At 35.5% G+C, this 17,329-nt stretch overlaps 1 protein-coding gene across 2 annotated transcripts; it reads left to right on the top strand.

The window, feature by feature from the left end:
• Window positions 1–2,847: 2,847 nt before the first annotated feature.
• On the top strand, window positions 2,848–16,012 carry LOC139120163 (integrator complex subunit 11-like). 2 transcript variants are annotated; one of them, XM_070684322.1, is made up of 22 exons: window positions 3,041–3,201; window positions 3,802–3,813; window positions 4,554–4,639; window positions 5,226–5,299; window positions 5,765–5,876; window positions 6,446–6,505; window positions 6,859–6,915; window positions 7,239–7,337; window positions 8,009–8,043; window positions 8,186–8,266; window positions 9,026–9,148; window positions 9,725–9,779; window positions 10,209–10,304; window positions 10,629–10,841; window positions 11,482–11,519; window positions 11,994–12,118; window positions 12,294–12,404; window positions 12,763–12,836; window positions 13,605–13,732; window positions 13,984–14,053; window positions 14,261–14,314; window positions 14,931–16,012. In XM_070684322.1, exons 1-22 carry the CDS (start codon window positions 3,174–3,176, stop codon window positions 14,997–14,999), a joined length of 1,800 nt encoding a protein of 599 aa, XP_070540423.1. In that variant the 5' UTR covers window positions 3,041–3,173; the 3' UTR covers window positions 15,000–16,012. The 2 variants fall into 2 exon arrangements, with proteins under 2 accessions (XP_070540424.1, XP_070540423.1); XM_070684323.1 differs by lacking the exon at window positions 3,802–3,813 and having other exon boundaries at window positions 2,848–3,201.
• Window positions 16,013–17,329: the final 1,317 nt, after the last annotated feature.

The following is a 17,329-nucleotide window of genomic DNA, read 5'->3' as shown; positions in this document are numbered from 1 at the left end:
TAATTTTAGACAAACTATCCTGCAGATGAATCCGTCAGTTATTTACAATGATGCCCGTCCAACTGGGTCGTCTATTCTTAATTGCAAGCTCAACTGAGAAGAAAAAGATATGCCCTTAGGTCTTCTATCTGCAGCGCTGGTGGCTGTAGCATTCTTCTAGGTCGGAAAAAATGGACGGAATAAGCCCATATTATATCATTTCCTTGCACATGTACCGGGAACTCAATTGGTACATGCGGTGAGAAATACCTGATCTATTCAGTGATAAATGAACAAGAATATCTAAAGACACAACGTTAACGACCGTAATCATAAAAGAACATGGAAAAATAAAACTGTAAATTGTACCTGTGAACAGAGCCACCATGATTTACAAGGTCCTTGCCCATGACTTTGACGACAGATTTTCCTGTTCCTGAAGTCACTCGATATACTCGAGACATCAATCCTTCTATTACACCATCAGGCTTGAAGAGTGTCTTGTAAAACAGTGGTAGATCTGTCGATATTAAGATTCGCCCGTCTATGTTATTTATCGCTTTGAACCGAGGAATCATCCATCACGTAGAATCAAAACAGTTTTTATTATCAAGCCAATTGAAGAACAGAATAATTTTATCTTGCGTTTATCAATGACGGAACAACTTACTGCACAAAGCAACTTCGCTAGCCAAGTGTGTTTCTTCGGACAGACGCCTTCGCCTGCTGGGGAGACTATGCAATACCTGAACTAACCAAGCCGTGCGGAGCGGAAGATGTGTTCAAAGATAAACAATTCTTGTAAAACTGTACGAATCTAATTCAAATTCTTTACCTTTGAGACATGGAAGGTCCAAGTCTGCATTGTTCCGCAACAACTTCTGCTTAGTGAAATATTCGATATTCTTCGGGGCTGAAAACAATTTCGTCGGGGAAGGTAAGCATTAATTATCATTATTTACTATATATATATATATATATATATATATATATATATATATATATATATATATATATATATATATATATATATATATATATATATATATGCGTTTTGTACTATAAACAAGATCGATAAATACTGTGTTGCGTACATATAACAAGATAACTCGATATATCTGCGCATCAAACTTCCGAGAGTTTTAATCTCCGTTTCGTTTACAGATGAATGAAATAACTAAAGTTAAACTTTACCTGGTATAATGTTCAGAATACGTGTTGTTTCTTCACTGACATCGATGTCATTATTATTGAAATCCGCTGAAGTTCTCTCCTCAGCAAGACTGTTTGTTTCGCTTCGTAAACTCGATTGCTCTGACAGCAGATGAGTGTCTTCGAAACTCTCGGATTTCTTGTTTCCAAGATTTGTCTGTATGATGCACAATAAATACCTATATTAGGCTACACTTCAACTTCAGAAAACTCTAATATGTATGGTTGCATTTTCCCGAGTAAGCTGCAATGTAACGAAAAAGTTTAGTTGAAAGTTAGTGGTCTGGGATATAAACTAAGCTTACTAACCGGCGCTTCGCTGGTAGACGAAGGCACCGACGAAAGTATCGTTGCTCTGAAAAAGTCTCCGATGGCTTTTCGACAATGGCGCATGCGTCGTCGGAAACCTCTGCGACGGGATGGCATTGTGAAAGAACTCGATGAGAATTAGATATAACGAAATTGTCAGAAATTGTGGAGATCACTCAATGAACTATCCGCACGGATCCGAATATTCTGCGATTGTGATTGTTGTGATATTTAGAACGTATCAAGGCAATAGTGGCCTCGTTCCAAGAAAGTCTTCAGATTTTTAAAGTTCTCATTCTTCTTAGAGCACGCTATTCTAGTTTTAACACGAACGAGGTTAAGAACTTGGAACGCGAACATTTGTGATGTCACAGAGAAACTTCGTAGGCGCGATTATCGAGTTGGCGTCGGACGATGTTTTTTAACTCTTCTAGAAATCTGATTGAACGTTTTAAAGTGTTGTTTCGCTGAATGTTGAACAACTATGGATGATCACTGGGCCATAAAGCGGTATTTCTCATTACAAGAGCGTAAAAACATTAATAAATTTATCATTATGTATTATATTGAACATAATTTAATATTTCTATCATTATTGTTTACTTACAACAGTATTCTACTGCACTTGAGTCCTGAATGATGATCAGTTTTATACCAAATTCACGCAGTTTTAGTACAGACCCTATTATAAAGAAATTTATGATAATAAATATTGTTGATAAGATTTAATACTTCAAGGCCTATCGTATAGGCCTGATGACAAACAATGACACAGCTGTTTCTTTGGCAAAATTTATTTATTGTTGTTTTGAAAAGAGAAAGTGTTATATCATTTCTAAATGAATTTTGAGGTTTTTTCTTTCATTCTTTCTGACTTGTTCAACTTGAAGTTTGCGTGTTCAATATCTTTATTGTATGTGCTAATATGCCTGACTGGCATACGGTTCAATAGAGATCTATTCTATTCTATTCTACTTACAAAAATACCCAACTGCACTTGATTCCTGAATGATGATCAGTTTTTATGCCAAATTCACGCAGTTGTAGTGCAGACCCTCAGAAATATGGTCAATATAGGCCTATTTAGGCCTACAGCCGTTCGCGAATCAAGTTACTTAAATGCTATATGTAGTAGGCTTATATATCGAATATTTTCTAATTCTACGCAATTTTTTCAATTAGGCTTCGATAATTAAATTTATCGGTTGCGAATTTTACCCTTGCGTTTAGGGCCGCCATCTCCTTAGGCCATCGCCTGCGACACCCCTCCCCCCCCCGAATATAATGCCCTCAAATGTTTGAGTCGGTGGACTATACTCCCCTTCCAACAAAGTGGAAGACTCTGTAGTTGACCTTTGACTTCATGATGGCGGCGTGCATGCAGTAAACACGATTCTCGACAAGCAAGCTAAATTGATTTAGTTTGAACGTTACCAGTTATCCAGTACATCCGTTTCAGCGTTGATGACATTCGAACATCAACAGATATATTGCATCTGCCATCTGCAGTCATAAACACAAGCTGATCGTGGTAAAATTGGCAGAGCTAACGTATATTGAATTGTATTGTGTGGCACTGTGATATTGACCAGTTCTACTTCCACTGCTCAGACTGTCCAGTTCTCGTAGTGTATGACTTTGAGGTTGGCGACTAGAATTGCTGCGCTGAAAGTATGGCCGAAATCAAAGTAGTACCTCTAGGTAAGAGAATCCAATGAATATTGAGTGTTTTCTCAAGTTTACTTTGTGTCATAGAATATACATTATGACACCATCTGCATTGGTAAACATTGGCAAGACCATAAAGGTGAACAAGATGGTGGGACTCAAATATGATTACATCATAGAGGTAGAAACTCCATGGTTTTAATACATGTAACTGTATTTATAACTTCAAAAATCTGGAGGTAATATATGCTAGGAAGGTGTGTGTGTGGGGGGTGGGGGAAGGGTTAAGTATCATGATTTATAGGGAGTTACTTTAACGTGCGCCAAATCTGGGCTTTGTGAACAAATGTTCAAAGGCGGTAAAGAAAGGAGAACTGATAGCTTGTGAAGTGCCGTCAGCCCATGGTTATTTTTGTACATCCATGGTCATCCCCATGCTAAAACCTCCTGGTTTCATGACTGTCACTTTTGTAACACTGTCTTCATTAAACACATGTCTGAAGTAATAGGTGACAGTATTCGCCAACTGTATACAATAATAGAGGCTATGACAAGAGTACAGGTCAACCTCCATTATAAGTTCCTAAAAATTTCTTCTAATAACATGGATTTGTATTCTCCTTTCCTTCATAGGTGCTGGTCAAGGTATGTACACATGTAAAGATACAAAGCAGTCTCTCAGTGTAATCTTTATATTTTTTACTCAAGAATGTTTGCACATTTTACTATTGCTTCTTCTAACTCCTTGAGGAATGATGAAAGGGTGATTTAATTGTGGTCAATTCTGCCGTAATTGCATGAAGTTATGATGATTGAAAAAAAAGGAAAATCAAACAGTTTAATTATATGTTGTGTTTATATTAACATATACAATTCGACTTTAGATTGTGAAATTGTAAGACTGCAAACATTTATATTTTGTGCATGTAAATTGAACTGTAATGAAACTAAGGCGATATGCCATTTCATTATACTTCTGTCAGATTTTTACAAGGGGTATACTTTTATTAGTGTTGTATTCTGAACAAGGGAGCAAATGTAAACCCAAAGGAATAAAAAATCTGCTAAGCTTTATTGTGTAGGGAATAATCAAGCCATGAGAATTCACAGACTAGACCAACATTTCAGCATTTTAAGAATCTTTTTTAAAATTGTGGCATTATGCAGATTTTTACAATTGGCTGATAGGTGAATCCATTGAATTAAAATTCCAGTGGTACGATCTATAACAAGAGATTCTTTTGTTCATTTATTGATCATGAAATTCAAATCACAGTTTACAGCATGAGGTTCAAACATAAGACATGAAATTAAAAATTACAGAAATTTACTGTAGTATGGTGTAAAATGCTACAAGTGTTTGTTTATGGTTTTTTCCAATACAGATGTCGGTAGAAGTTGCATTTTGGTCTCCTTTGGAGGAAAGAATATCATGTTAGACTGTGGAATGCACATGGGATACAATGATGAGGTAATTTTTAACCCTTTCAGGCCTATAGCCTATATATAGGGGTAGTTCTGGTAAGTTAACAGAAAGTCAGAGCTGAATGGGTTAATCATATGTGAGGTAAATCTAGGAGTTTATTTTGGAATATCAAGTGTGAACACAGTTGTCACAATTCATCAGATAAAATCAACTTTGCAATGTAAAATTACTGAAATTTCATGCTCAGTGTAGTGGTGTAAATTTACAGTTTCTTCATGTTCTTCATTATTATAACCAAAATAAAAGCTCTTGGTGGATACAGGGCAACGGTATAATAATTGTATGTAAATTTTAAGAATTTTTTACCGTCAATGGGTATGAAATCCGTTCAAAATGTTTTACTTTTTAATCTAGACCAACTTTCTCCTGCCTTTCATACTGTTTTCATCAGAATCTGTCCCGTCAGGCATATGAAAATTCTAGTTTGAAGATTCTAATTTACAAGCTACCTGGTGAAAGTCATTATTACTTACCTTGACATGACCCATATCCTAACTAGGCCTCTATTACTAGGATGCAGACAGTGTGAATCATTTCCATTGATGAGAAATTTTTCTGTGACCCTTTTCAGAGGAGATTTCCAGATTTTTCATACATTACCAGGACAGGAACTCTCTCAGAACATTTGGACTGTGTCATCATCAGGTAATTTATTTTCTGAAATGTACCTGTATATGAATGTTTTTCTTGAGGATCAACATAAGTTTTACCGTATAAACTCTCTCAAAGACATTATGACACTCTGAACTCACTGTACTGGTATATGGTCATTTCTGCTCGCTACCAGGAATCTGGTTACAATGCTGTTCAGTATTGTTGGTCCTCAGAACCCTTCTAACCATTAGGAGTCTACAGAGAGCATTATTATTTCTAGCTTTTTCCTATTTCACTCACCAGGCCTTCACTGTAAAAACTTAGAAAGTTTTATAAGGACCTTGTGTACTTCCTCCAATCAGATATCTTAAACCCCAGCATGTACATCCCTCATCGATATGGGCATGTATTGCCAAAGATTTTATTGCTTGCTCACGATGGATTAAATTTTGTAATTTTTCAAGCAATTCAAGCTATTTATTTCTTAAACAAATACTGATGCCTTTTGTTTTGAAGTCATTTTCACTTAGATCATTGTGGAGCACTGCCGTACATGTCTGAAATGGTAGGATTTGATGGGCCAATCTACATGACACATCCCACCAAAGCTATCTGTCCTATCCTTCTTGTAAGTATCTAATGATTGTATCGATCACGTCAAGGTCTTTTCGCCAGTGAATTATTTTAAATATCTGTTATCACAGCTTGTTCTACACACAGATGCTTGCAGCGTTGCATAGATAGTGGATCGAAGGCTTGGAGTGTAAGGTCAAAGGCTGACAAGAACGGAATATTTGACTTTACAAATTGGAAAGAAGTCCAAAACCAACAAAATAAAACATCCACCCTCAAAAAAATAATATCCACCAGTCGAAAAATACCTTCAAAAGTTCAAATCTTTAATCTTGTAACTGCATTTGACTTATATATTCCAAAGCCAGGCAAAAATTCACTGTCAGGTATTCTCCATACATAAGTTATCCACCACTGGGAATTGTCCAAGCACAAAGGATCATGGGTGTGAAAGTTCACATCACTCAGGTTTGGCTTGGTTTATTAAGTGAGGTGTTGAAGATAGAGAATATTGAAACCCGCCAAGCTCTGTCTCTGATAATTATGCCAGGGATCACCTCCAACAGTGAAGTAAAACGTTTGCATAGTTTTAATCCAATATTCATATATTTATTATTTTTACAGGAAGATTACAGGAAAATTACTGTAGAAAAGAAAGGAGAAACAAACTTCTTCACCTCACAGGTAATTCATATTTTGTACTATGATCAATAATTCATTACTCGATAAGAGTCCATTAGGGGAGATGTCTTCACTTCTTGGATCAAATTCGAATAGATAAGATCCAGTTCAGAACATGGATTTTTTCCAAGGAATGTCAAAATAAAATTGTATCAAAACTTCATCAGCAAGTCTTAGTAAAAGAAATGTGCAGTGTGATTTCAATGGTAATGATCGCTTTGCATATTTAATAATCTGCTTCTCAGACTAATATGGTTTACAGGGTTAAAATAATTTCAGAGTCAAAATCAAGTTTCTAAACTCATAAGATTCTCTTTAAGGTGTCGATAACAAATATTACTGTTTCTTTTCAATAGATGATCAAAGACTGCATGAAAAAAGTGGTTGTGGTAAACCTTCATCAAACAGTTCAGGTATGTATAGTTACACTTTTTACGTTACCATTCTTATGTCACCACATGAAATATCTGTCGTTGTAGATCAGAAAGTGTCACATCAAAATACGCATGTCTCTCTGCTCTGTTTGTGTAATACTGTTTAATTTCTTTGTACCCAAGTTTTATGCATGTTTGCAAATTAATGTTTGGTTTTCAGAAATTTCATTTTTACTTTAACTGATCAAAGGTGTAAATTTCAAACATTAAAAAACCACCTTTATGATTATCCTTGTGTGAGTCATCACGGGTAAAACTGATAATCCTGACTGAGATTAACCTTTGTGATCCTTACCTTGTAGGTTGATAGTGAACTTGAAATCAAGGCATACTATGCTGGCCATGTACTTGGTGCTGCTCTCTTTCGGATGAAAATTGGATCTCAGTCCGTTGTTTACACCGTAAGTTTCAGACCTAAGAAAGAGGATTTTTGTCATAATGTCTGCTTGACTCTGTAACAGAGAAAGAACAATTTTACAATATGAGCAAAAACCCCAACATTTGATTAGATTTTTATTTACATCATTTTACTCAAATATTTTGTTACCATATTTATGAAAAACATCTGCCTGAAAGGTATTACTGAGAGGATGCAGTAGTGTTAACTATCCTTACATTTATTTTAATGCATTTTTTCCAGAAACAAGCATTTCATGAATGAGTGTTACATTCATTTCGAACAGGTCAAGCATTAATTTATTCGTGCATTGTTACTGTTATGTTTCATCACTGCAATCCATGTACGTATCGTATTCTTTGCTACCATACTGACGTGTTCTTTACAGTATGTACATGTAATCTACATGTACACTTGTGCAATTGACCTTGCCAGATTTCATAAAGCAGTGGTATTATCTGTGTAATACTCAGTCTGGAAGTTTTGTAAATCTGTTTCATATTATATATATTAAAGTTTCATTCAATGGTGTAATTTACTTGATGAGATACATTAATTGTAGAACTTTCCAACTTTGTTCTCAGTCCATCTAGACAATTAGTCTGTTTCAATGCTCTGAGTATATTTGAAGGAAGTTTGACAATAATGTCAATCTCTGTTTTCTTTTTGAAATAGGGTGACTATAACATGACCCCAGACAGACATTTAGGGTAAGGTTACCATCATATGTTCTGAAACCCATCAATTATTTTCCAATTTTATCATGGTAGTTACATCTTTTGCTTTATACATGTCCCAGCCTGATGAACTCATAATAACTAAATGTTTTAGTATCGTTATTTTGTGTTTCAGTTCCGCCTGGATCGACAAATGTAGACCAGACTTGTTGATCACAGAATCTACCTATGCCACGACAATACGAGACTCTAAGAGGTACTGACTAGCTTTTAATATTAAATTAATTGATTTCATATGAATAGCATTACACTAAATTAAATGGGGCCATACTTGAAATACTCTTCAGTCTGGTAAAGTAAAGAAAGCGTGCTGTAATAGTCGACTGAAATTCCAGTTGCCATGTGTACCTCATTGTGCACATACATTGTACACAAACAATCTAATCATTGATGTTGGCAGAGTCATGAGGAATTCTTTAATCCATTAAAGAAGTTCTATGTACAGACAGCTTTCTATGGCAACAGCCAGATGACAATATTTCCAGTACAATGGTATCATTTTGGTGAAGTTCACAGATATCCAACAAAGTGATATTATTTTATTATACCTCAGGATGTACGGTAACAATGTGTATACCATGAGTGCTCTGGCCACGTTTTACCATCTAATCATCTCCCTTTAAACCAGAATTCATTTGTGCAAAATACTTTGTAGCTCAGAAAAAAACATTGTAGTTAATGTTTGAAAGTTCAAAAGTTATATATTGATAGTTGTCACTTCCTCACATACTCTCAGCAAGTATGTTACAAGTATTACAGCCAGATACAGTATTTAGTACTTGGTTCCAGATTAATAGTTTGATATTGGCAGATATTTTTTGTACTACCAGTATTCTTGTGGATGTTTAATTTTAATTAACAATGTACTAAATATTTAAGCCAAAAAAAGCAATAGATGACAGACAATGTTATTGTTTTTTACTAAAAACATTTACATATATGCATTGTATTACAGATGTAGAGAGAGAGATTTCTTGAAGAAAGTACATGAATGCATAGAGAAGGGCGGGAAAGTATTGATTCCAGTTTTTGCACTCGGGAGAGCTCAGGAATTGTGCATTCTCCTGGAGACATTCTGGTAAAGTATTGTGCTCTTTAATGATTATAATAATTATTGAAGCTCAGCAAAAATCAAGCATAATCTTTTTTAGCTCTACTTTCAGCAACATGGAGCTTATCAAATAAGTGGCTGTGTGTTGTCATCCGTCGTCCATCAACTTCTTACATTTAAAGCTCCTTCAAAAGGGCCTGTCCGGTTCCTTTAATATGTGGTGTACAGATCCTTAGGGATGACTACAATCAGATTTGTTCAAATTGTAATGGAATATGCAAATTTGTATATTTTAGGCTAATATCTTCTTCTTTAACAGCAGGTCCAACAGTTTTAATATTTGATATACAGGTCCCTAGCAATGACCATATTCAGATTTGTTCTGAATATGATGAAATGTGCAAATTTGCATTTTTAAGACATTTAGCTTCTATAGACAACATTGTAGTACAGAAGCTATTTGGATGAGTATCTTTTGGCAGTAGAAGATTCCTAATAAACTGAAATATCTTAAATTGCACATTGTATTTTGTAATTAAACAGGAATTGCAGAAGAAAACATGATGTTTATTGAGCTAACCATTGATTTTTTTATCTTCACAGGGACAGAATGAATCTGAAAGCACCCATTTACTTTTCAACTGGCCTGACAGAAAAGGTGAGTGTTCTACAGAATACAGTGGTTCCGTCTGACCCAGATAATTTGTAAGGAAAACAGGTAGTCTTTTCTCAAAAACAGTGTTATGGCCAGATTTTGATAGGTCTCAGAGCATGGCCAGATTTTGATGTTTATTCCTTCCAAAATGCTTGCTACAGCGCAACTTTGCTGTTAGAAGTTTATATCTGAATGCTAAGGAAGTTAATGCATCATTTCTGTATGTTGTTGCCCAAAGAGATTATTACCGGTAACTAACTACAGTTTCATTAGTTTTTAGCTGATATTCACTGCATTCAGCCTAACAGTTAAGCAATGTCAAGTTACAAGTTACGCACTGTGAAATACATTAAAATATGAGTAGATTTGTCAAAGATTTCAATATCCATAGATTAATGACTTTATCTTAATTTTTTTATTTGCCCATTTCAGGCAAATCATTATTATAAGCTATTTATCACCTGGACAAACCAGAAAATAAGAGAGACGTTTGTGCAGCGGAACATGTTTGAATTCAGACACATCAAGGTAAAGAACTTTTTGAGTAAATCTAGACCTGTGTTACAATTTTACAATTGAATATAATCAACATGCCCTCTATTTATGTTTGTTCTTAACATCGATTGTTTGTGTAAATTCCAGTAAGTCCCCCATCATGCATGTTATGTTCAAGTCCTGGCCATGACCATGCTGTCATGCCCTTGAACAATACATTTCAGATCTCATTGTCTCTCCCTAACCCAGGAGTCATGGGCACAGGTCTCATCCTGCAACTTGACTTCTGTTTTTGTATGATGGGAGAAAAAATTGCAAAAATTCTCTATTTTTTTGTGTTCCTCTCCATGGTGACAGCCATTTGACAGGGCATACAGTGACAACCCAGGACCCATGGTGGTCTTTGCCACACCAGGGATGCTACACGGTGGTCTCTCACTGCAACTCTTCAAGAAATGGGCTCCCAATGAGAAAAACATGGTGATAATGCCCGGTTACTGTGTGGCTGGAACAGTGGGACACAAGATTTTGAACGGTCAGAGAAAGATTGAACTGGAAACCAGGCAGATTGTAAGTTATTTGTAACTAGTGCGCAGAATAACGTATGACATTTCTCAACACTTTGATTCAATGTTGGAATATTTTAAACTTCTTTGCTGTAGCCATATACCAATACAACAATTATGTAAAATTTTTGTTCGCTACGAAAAGAAAATTCTTGAGTCACTTGCATTCATCATTTATTCTACATCAGAGAGTATGCTATTTCTGACAGGTACATTTCAAGGACTTAACAATTTGAACTCCAGATTTTGTAATATCTTAATTTCATTCAATTTTAGGTGAACATACATTTTCTTTCAGCAAAGAATACATGTTTCTGTCATTGTGATGTGTTTCTTTACATCAGCAAAGACGAAATGACTGAGAAAATGCATCACTTCATCCATTTTCAACAAACTTACTTGGAGTCTTTAGTTTTGCTAGACCCAAAGTACACAGTGTATTAGGTTCATACAAGGTCAGGGAACTTTCTCGTCACAAACAAAAATGGACAATAAATGTGAACTCTAATTTTAACAAAAACTAGGAGTTTTATTTGAGATGTGAATATTAGCACTGATAGCCAACATATCAGTAAACCTGCCTGAACATTTTTATTCTACACAAAGTGTCCTTTCTGATTCAACAATATTTTCTTTCATTTCAGATTGATGTTAAACTGTCCGTGCAGTACATGTCATTCAGGTATTATCAACAAAATGTTGCTCTAGTTTTCCCCAATATCACTCACTCATTTAGATCTTTGGTGTCATTTGTTTTCCCACATTTAAACGGATTTCTTTCGTCACACTCCTTTGACATGTATTGTCATTGTGGAGGTCACCAACATTAACAATGAGTCAATCTGCTCACATGAAAACATTAAACTTTGAATAAAAAAGAATTCCTGACTTCTCGCATCATTTTAAGCCAAGATTTCATCTATGAGAATACAAATATAGATGGAATTACATGTGTTCAGTCTTTTAACTTTGATATTGTTGATATGATTTCACAAATTTTCCAGTACACATGTCTCTGCCTGTCCATCAATGCTCTGTTCATTTTTGGTTTTTACAAACTTACGTGCTATAATTTGACAACTTTAAAATCTGCAAACAAAAGTGCTATCAGGTTCTGACTCAGTCCAATCAAATTCTGTCAAAATTTGAATTCCAGTGCTCACGCCGATGCCAAGGGTATCATGCAGTTAATCAGACAGTGTGAACCAAAGAACGTGATGCTTGTCCACGGTGAAGCTAAGAAGATGGAATTTCTCAAACAAAAAATCACACAGGAATTCGGTAAGACTATTTCAGTTATTATTATTAATGTCTTTGTGATGTGTGTTTAGTCACTTTGCTGTCAATCCTGGTATAATTCCTTTTGCTATGTAACACACAGTCAGAACATACATGTATTATCATGGCAAAATGATTCTTGCATACATGTATAAACGTATTTTTCCTTTCTTAACAGGCATTGATTGTTCCATGCCAGCCAATGGAGAAACTGTGTCCATACCAAGCCAATCCAATATTGCAGCAGATATCTCTGTAAATTTGTTGAAGAGGAATGCAGCTCTTGCAGGTATGCATCATCTGTCCTCCTACTTTACTTTTACTCAGCGCATAGTGTGAGATTGGCAAAGTTAAGTGGAAATGCAGTGTTGTTTACTGGTTCTCCCAGTCATGTCACCAGGGTTCACCTTAGAATATCAATGCTATTCTCTCAGTGGACAACAGAAATGTTACCAGGGTTCCCTGACCATTTAGCTGTGTATCCAAACTTCAGCGAAAACACTGATAATGTGTTATCAACCTCTTGATAATAGGGCTATTTCCCACCTTACAGTTATTAACAACTTGAAATGGACCAACAGCCAAAACACATTGCCTTCTGCATACTAATAATGGTACTAACATCAACCTGATCTTGTATGTTCTAGGGTTGAGCAGTTCTCTTTCGACGGATCCCAAGAAGCTGTGTACCCTCCATGGTGTGTTAGTGATGCAAGACCATGTAAGTTTCCATAAGAATCCGTTGATCATTGAAAGCAACCATGTGATCAGTTACTGCCAACAACTTTTGATGGGCATTCTACACCGGAACTTTCATTTTTTGGTTCAAGTATCAAAGAAATTTAATTTCTGTCATTGATTAGAATAGCTGAAGCAAATCATCACTTTCTGCTTAGAGTTTTTGTATTGAAAACACCACAAAAGATTGACAAAATAGAATTTCAACAACAACTGGAACAGCTGATGTCACATACCAAATGATCTCCCAATCAATGATCAGTAATGTCTTGTTGTCATGTAGCAGCTATGTGTATTGCTGCAACAGATCCTGCATTAAAAGTATTAGTTGATTCATGCCGGCATTAATTTACAGAGATGAACATTTGTCTGAAATTGTTGAAAAGCTTCTTGGAAAGTACATGTACAAAGACTTGTGTAAAGGCTACTTGTTCTTTGATCACTAAAGTACCAGATAAAGAGAAAAATATAGAAACATTCATTAAGGGCCTGTACCAAAAGTTGCAGCAGTAAATACAAGTGCAAAACATATAAAATTTTTTGCAAGTTTCTATCAAATGTCTACAAATATCACAGGTACTGCTATGTTTAAATTCCTATTCTATAAGTATTACATGTAAACACTGTATAATAACTCAAACAGTGATGTTATACCTCTTTTTCACTTTTTACTCTTGTATTTCATACTGTGTTCGCAGTGATGTTAATGATCAAACACTGTACCAATTTGTATCTCTACTACCAAATACAGGGCATGAAGCTAATTGAGCCAAGCCAAGCACTGAAGGAATGCAACGCATCCGAGCATGAAATCAGATTTACATCCACCGTGTCACTGCCACCAGTCAGCATGGATGCACTCTACAAAACACTCAAACAGTAAGTTACTTTACACAGGCACTCTGACTAGTGTAACCATGGCTTGGTTCAAAAGATATGCCAATTGTAACACCAGTAAATTTCCAAGCCTTAGATGATTAATCCTTTCCCTTGTTGTTGAAACACTGGGAGAACAATCGATTGATTGAATTTCTGTGAAGCAGATCTCAGGGAAGAAGTCTTTCAGTCTTTTTTGAGGTTTTTTGGGGTTTGCAAGTGCTTGATATTTGCCCATTTTTGAATTTCTCCAGGAGATTTACGGGTCACACAGTTCAACACACATCAGACGGATCACTGGTAGTGGATTCAGTTTTAATCAAAGTAGGTGCATCATGCAATTATTTCATCTGTTTTGTTCAAACTTTTTCACTTCCATTTTCCTGTAAAAAGATCCACAACAACCATTAATAACTGTGGCTTTGGGCCACACCCTGATGCTGAAATGGAATAAGTCTGCATATTAATATAATACTCTGTATTATGACATATATTTACAAATGAAATCAATTTGTGATGTCTTCCCTGCAGACTGCTAATGAATCTGATGAAGGTACAGATGTCCTTGTGTCATGGCCATACCAGGTAATTTCATGGTTATTGTAAAGCTATCAGTGTCACTTAACAATTACTTCAACTTAAAATATTACAAAACTTAGTATGCCATTTTTTCTATTTCATGCATCTCTCACTGCACATGTATTGTTACTGCATTGTCATTTCACTGATGGCTTTCACATCAATAGTCACATATGACTCTTGCAAAGCAATCTTTCTTCATAAAGTTAAGGTAGTTCTGGAAAGTGAAAGACAAACTTTTGCTCAAAATTTCCTCAAGGAATCTTTCAACCATTCTCTTTCAAAATCCAGAATAAAAATCGGGGGTCACCATGCAAATTTTGGTGCTAAAGAAACAAATTATCGAAGATTTATCGATATTTGAAATTCAAAATGGCTGCCATCCCTGTGTTAACTCTATGCAGAAAAATAAAATTTTTGATTTTCTAAAAACAAAGATAGTGAAAATCTTTCTTACCCCAAGACCTTTCAAATGAGCCCCCAATAATGATAGATCAGGAAAGAAATGTAAAAAATTTAGAGTCCAAAATATATGACCCTAGAAAATTTGTGCCCACATACTGACAGTATAAAACTAAAGATAAGATAACGATTCAAGACTATACTGTATCACTCTCTGCAGGATGAAGAGCTCGGTAGTTCATTATTCTCCATGCTTCAAAGCAGATTTTGTAAAACAGAGCCTCAGTGATTGCCAGTCTGGTCATCAGGAACGCTGATCAGGAAACTGAAGAGAATACGTGTGAATGTGTTACACATGAAGCAAAAGCACTTATACAAGTATTCTGAAACTTGAAGAATTCAGAAAATCACCCAACACATGTGTGCTCTGGTTCCTTCCAAGCTGAAATTGACAAAAACAAGACACTAGCACTGACATCTTCAAGAATGGAACAGTGATGTATAAAAGTCACTTTATGACTTTATCGCATTTTAAGGATTTCTATCATTATTTCCATGATGTACATGTTTTCTGTTGTATTTTCATATACCATCTGTTTCCTATCATCCCAGTCAGATTTCAATTTCGATTAACAGTCACTGTTCTCAGCAGACATAATGTTTCCAATGACATATTTGAGAGAACATGAATTTTCTCACACACAGCGAGAGATTACTTTTATTCTTGGTAAATTCATCACCATGAGCTTTGCAATCTTCTATTCTGAAAACTGAAAATGTGATGACAACATGACTTAAATGATGTAATGATTGACAGCAGGTCTCTTCCGCGAATTCACTGTCTGTGGCGAGTCCTCATAAAGGTATTGTGGGTCGTCCACAAAAAGGTCCAGTGATTAGATTAGTGACAGTTAAATCCGACATCAGAGTCAATTTATGGAACAAATATTGTGCAAATGTGGATTCATTATGCTAATCCTTGTCAATCTTGAAGTTGAAACTGCACACGACAACTGCATTGATGTTTTGTGAAATCATTTTGGATGATACTGGTATCATTAATGTGAATGAAAGTTTGCTGCTGTAAGTCATTGGATACTTGCAACTTGCTGATCCCAAAAACATTCAATGTAGACCATGAGGCCGAAACATGAGCCTCTGTACTCACCACAGAATAACATTTCTTTTTCTCTGTTGAATATAGCAACTGGTGGCGTACATGTTTTCTTTAAACACTTCCCAGGTTGACCATGTATACAAAAGAGCATTTGAAGGAAATGGTGTTCAATAAATATTTTTTTAAAGGACATTGTTTTTCTCTGTGTGAATTTGTTTGCTGAAATGCATCAAAATACTTCATTACTGTAGGTTTTCATTCTTTGGTAGGAATTTTTTATAATGGAGCACGGTTCATGTAAAACAAGCTCTAACAAATGTTTTTAAACTTGGTCTGTCTTCAAAAGGAGGTACCCTTACCCTTCTGCAGATTGTGCTATGAGTGCACTAGAGATTATGTAACTGAACCAGCAGATACAATTTTGTGTGCAGTTGCCATGACAATACCTGTCACTGTCTTATGACAGAATCACTCTGACCGAATTAGCAGATACAATTATGTTGGTATTTACTATGGCATTGCATCAAGCATGTCAGCATTTTGTAGCATTTTGTAGCACAGTCAATTTGGACCAATCAGCAGATACAATGTTAGCTGCTATTATGACAGTGAGAAGAGCAGAGTTTTGTTTTTGTTCAACCGTTTCATCTCACTCCAAAACTACCCAAAAGGAGCATTACAGTAACATACATCTATTACTATATCAAATGTCATAACTTAACAGAAAATTTGTTGTTTCTATATGCAGTCTCACTGAGCTGAAATTTTGCTATTCCACAACTCAGCTGCAAGCTTCACGATTTTGCACATTGGCATCATAATAAAGTGTGGTAATTTACGCCATTTAGCCACAGAGCCCTGGAAAAGGATGGCTCCTGTTTTACAGTCTATGATTTACCCGGATCCTTTTGACCAAGAGTACACCAAGCAATAGAGAACCTGCCACTTTAATAGCTTTTGCAAAGTTCTGAAAGATTTTCTTTGCAGTGATAATAACTATGAACACAAACTTGAGAAAGAAAATTAAAATCAAAGTTTTGCCAAATATCAATGTTTGCTCAGGCCTTGAAAGGTAATTGTCAGACTAATCATCAATCATATTAATTGTAGTAAAGTGATAAATGTTACCAGGGTCAGAGTTTTAATGCATAGATTTTGCAATTTTCTTTGGTTAAGAGTAAGCACACATGGAAAAAAGTTCAACAAACAATATTCAAACTTTGAATAACAATGTAAAGATGTATATTATATTTTATAAATACACATTTAGCTATCACAAATTGATATTCCAGATTTACCTGCGGTGTTATGTAATAGTAAATTTTGCCACTCCCAATCTTCTCTCAGCACAACTTCGATTTGTACAATTACAGTAGACATTAATGCTAAAAGATTCAGGTAATAGGTCTTTATGCCATGGCATAAGAAAGTATTCCCAAAAGGAGGATGATTACCCAGCACATCAACTTTCACTGTTCGACAGGCTGTGTATAGTATAGTGG

This window comes from Ptychodera flava, chromosome 20 (assembly GCF_041260155.1).
Source record: "Ptychodera flava strain L36383 chromosome 20, AS_Pfla_20210202, whole genome shotgun sequence".
In the NCBI taxonomy this organism is placed as follows: domain Eukaryota; kingdom Metazoa; phylum Hemichordata; class Enteropneusta; family Ptychoderidae; genus Ptychodera; species Ptychodera flava.
This window is presented reverse-complemented; position numbering and strand designations above follow the sequence as displayed.